A 3,852-nucleotide genomic window follows, 5' to 3' on the forward strand; every position below is an offset into this window, starting at 1 on the left:
GAGCCTGACAAATTAGTATTAGAGCTGACCAATCCTTTGGCAACTCGGAAACTACAATGGCAGAGAGTACTCGTTTCAAAACATTGGAAGATCACCTTAGAAAGCAAGACCTTAAGTTGCAGGAAGTAATGGAGGATGTTAAGAGCATGCAACTGCAATTTAAGGAGGAAATGGCAGGAAAGGATAAATGAATGGATTCGATCGTTCTAGGAATGGAGCAGAAATTTGAGACACTCAGCTCAATGATGAAGGCATTACTGACCAAAGAAAAGAGTTCAACTGAAAAAGACAAGACTGGAAGAGATCGTACACCATTACTGCCAACACCTCCCATCCATCAGAGATTAAATCTGGTGGCAGATGAGGAAGCAAAAAGCTGCGAATTCCTGGATAAGATTCCTAGCCACAATCTTCCAAAACTTGAGTTACACATGTTCAATGGTGAAAAACCCTATGAATGGGTCAAGAAATGTAACAAATATTTCATGTTGAATAAGATTCCTGAGGATCATAAATTACTGGTAGTGGAGATGTTCCTAGAAGGGAAGGCTGATAATTGGTTCCAGGGTATCAAGTTGGAAAAACCTAAACTGACATTGTGGAGGTTCAAGGGAACTTGTTGTAGGAACATTGTGGAAGAATTTAATATGTTACAGCAAATAAGCACAGAAGAGATTTACCAAGAGAGGTTTGAAGAATTAAGGACATTAATGTTGTTCCAGAACCCCAACCTGAGTGAGGTGTACTTCATTTCCAATTTTACAAGTGGTCTCAAGGAGAAAATTAAACCTATGGTGAAAATGCTTAAGCCGAACACTCTTTCTGGAGTCATAGAGGTAGCTCACTTGCAAGAACAAGCCCTTAGGTTACAAGGAAAAACAATGAAAGAAGGCAATAAGGTGGTGGCTGAGCCAAGGTTTGGGATGTACAGGCATCCTACCTCTACGAATGGGGGGTCAGTACTTACAAACTGCCTCAGAGCAACATATCAAAACTAGTCCCCAAGAATCTAGAAGTTAAGAGATTATCTCCTCAAGAAGTACAATCTAGAAGAAATAATGGATTGTACTTTAAATGTGGGGAGAAATTTGGGGTGGGACATCAGTGCAGGATGAAACACTTGAATTTCATGCTATATGAAGAAGATGAGGACATTGAATTCTAGGATGCTCTGGGGGAACAGGATGAGTTGACTAATAATCCAAGAGAACCAGTAGAGATATTACTGAATGCCCTCTCAGACTCCCTCGGGCGAAATACTATTTTGTTGCAAGGACAATTGGCAGGAGAAACTGTCAAAATTTTAGTGGATACAGGCAGCAGCGATAGCTACATCCATCACATGCTTGTGCTTGCACAAGGAATTCCATTCGAATATGTTAAACCCTTCACTGTCACAATAGGGATGGGAGTTTGGTAACCAGTGGAGCTCAGTGTCCAAAAGTCATGTGGAATGTTCAAAACTATAAGTTTTGTTTTGACCTCAGGATCATGGAATTAGGTGACTGGGATCTTATTTTAGGAGTGGATTGGATGTGCAACTACAATCCCATCACTTTTGATTTTCACCAACTGAATTTCTATATTCCATTAGGGAGAGGTTGTCACTTTGCATGGGGCAGTAAATGATGAAACCATGGAATTGGTCAGGAGAAAAGACCTAAGAGGGTTTTTGCAAGATAAAAGAAGATGTGCCATTTTAGCATAAACAGGGCAGGTGACTACAGAAGGACAAAGAGTACCAGAACTAATCACAACAGTATTAGAGCAATTTCCAAAAGTTTTTCAGGAACCTGCTCAGTTGCCTCCTAACAGACGTTTGGATCATCAGATTCCTTTGAAACCGAGAGGACAGGCCTTCAAAATGAAACCGTATAGGTACCCCCACTCACCAAAAATAGAAATTGAGAGACAAATAACTAACATGTTGAAGTCTAGGATTATCAAGCCAAGTAACAGTCCTTATGCTTCTCCTGTGCAGTTGGTTAAGAAAAAGGACAACACGTGGCATTTTTGTGTAGACTATAGGCATCTTAATGATCTAACAGTCAATGACAGATACCCCATACCCAACATTGATAAACTCTTGGATGAACTATATGGTGCCAGGTTCTTCTCCAAGATTGATCTAAGATCAGGGTACCACCAGATCCGGGTAAAGATGGAAGATACATACAAGACTGCCTTCCAAACTCACCAAGGTCACTATGAGTTCTTAGTGATGCCATTTGGACTCACAAATGCACCTGCAACATTTTAGGCATTAATGAACCAGGTGTTTGAGCCTTTCTTAAGGAAGTTTGTTTTGGTCTTTTTTTATGACATTTTGATCTACAGTACTGCCTTGGACCTTCATAGGCAGCATCTAAACCAAGTATTAGAAGTGCTCAAACATAATCAACTGTATGCCAAGCTTTCTAAGTGTTTTTTTGCACAACAAGAAGTGGAGTATTTAGGACATGTGGTATCCAGTAAAGGAGTAAGTATGGCTATGAGCAAGGTAGATTGCATACTGTCATGGCCTGTTCCTAAGTCTGTTAAAGAGCTCAGGGGGTTCCTAGGGCTTACAGGGTACTACAGGCGTTTCATACAAAGCTATGGGGCAATCAGCAAACCATTGACAAATTTACTAAAGAATGATGCTTAGTTGGAATGCAGATTCACACAAGGCCTTCAATCACCTTCAGCAAGCCATAAGCAGTGCCCCAATGCTGAGATTACTTAATTTTGATATCCTTTTTACAGTAGAAACAGATGCAGTGGACAAGGCATTGGTGTTGTACTATTACAGGAGGGTCACCCCATAGCATTTATCAGCAAGGCATTTTTCCCTAGGAATATAGGATTGTCTGTCTATGCAAAATAGCTGATGGCATTGGTCTTTGCAGTCGCAAAATGGAAAACTACTTAGTGGGGAATCACTTCATCATCAGGACAGATCATAAATCACTAAAGTTTCTGCTAGAACAAAGGCTAACCACTACTGCTCAATACAAATGGCTGACAAAACTACTAGGATTGGACTATGAAATTCAGTACAAGAAGGACTCAGAAATACAGTTGTTGATGTTTTATCCAGAAGAACCGTTACTGAACTTCAACCTGAGCAGCTGCAATTGATAGCAATATCTAGTGTCCAACCTCTATGGATGCAAGAGTTACAAGACAGCTATTTTGAAGATAAACAGTGCAAAGAGTTAATGAGTTAGTTACTACTAGACCCTGAACCACAAAATTCAGACTTTCAACTTAATCAAGGGATACTCAGATATAAAAAGAAGTTGAATGTGGGGAACAGCCAAGGGATCAAGCAAAAAATAATCAAGGCCCTACATGAATCCCCGATTGGAGCTCACTCTGGTCAAAGGGCATGTATACAAAGGGTGCAAAGTATATTCCACTGGCCAGGAATGAAGAAGGAGATCATTCAGTTCATACAAGAATGTGAAGTTTACCAAAGGAATAAGAGTGAACGTGTACCATACCCAGGGTTATTGCAACCTCTACCTATTCCAACCTAAGCATGGTCACACATTACCATGGACTTTGTAGAGAAACTGCCTTGTTCAAGAGGATTTGACACCATCTTAGTCGTCATAGACAGGCTAACAAAATTGGTCATTTCATGGCCTATCTCATCCGTTCTTAGCTGCTCAGGTGGCACAGGTTTTCTTAGATCACATCTATAAGCTCCATGGCCTACCAGAGTCAATTATAATAGACAGGGATAAAATATTCACCAGTAAATTCTGGCAAGAATTATTCAAGATGGCTGGAACTGAGTTACACTATACTTCTTCCTATCACCTAGAAACTGATAGGCAAAGTGAAAGATTAAATCAATGTCTAGAA

General features: G+C 40.2%; 1 protein-coding gene across 1 annotated transcript; it reads left to right on the plus strand.

Moving 5' to 3' along the window:
* The first annotated feature begins 212 nt into the window (after nt 1-212).
* Nucleotides 213-3,120, plus strand: LOC140016760 (uncharacterized). Its single transcript, XM_072070528.1, has 6 exons — nt 213-959; nt 1,166-1,416; nt 1,488-1,600; nt 1,713-2,201; nt 2,659-2,779; nt 2,889-3,120. The coding sequence occupies exons 1-6, from the start codon at nt 213-215 to the stop codon at nt 3,118-3,120; spliced, it is 1,953 nt and encodes a 650-aa protein (XP_071926629.1).
* The last annotated feature ends 732 nt before the right edge of the window (nt 3,121-3,852 follow it).

This window comes from Coffea arabica, chromosome 1e (genome assembly GCF_036785885.1).
Source record: "Coffea arabica cultivar ET-39 chromosome 1e, Coffea Arabica ET-39 HiFi, whole genome shotgun sequence".
NCBI classification, from domain to species: Eukaryota; Viridiplantae; Streptophyta; class Magnoliopsida; order Gentianales; family Rubiaceae; genus Coffea; species Coffea arabica.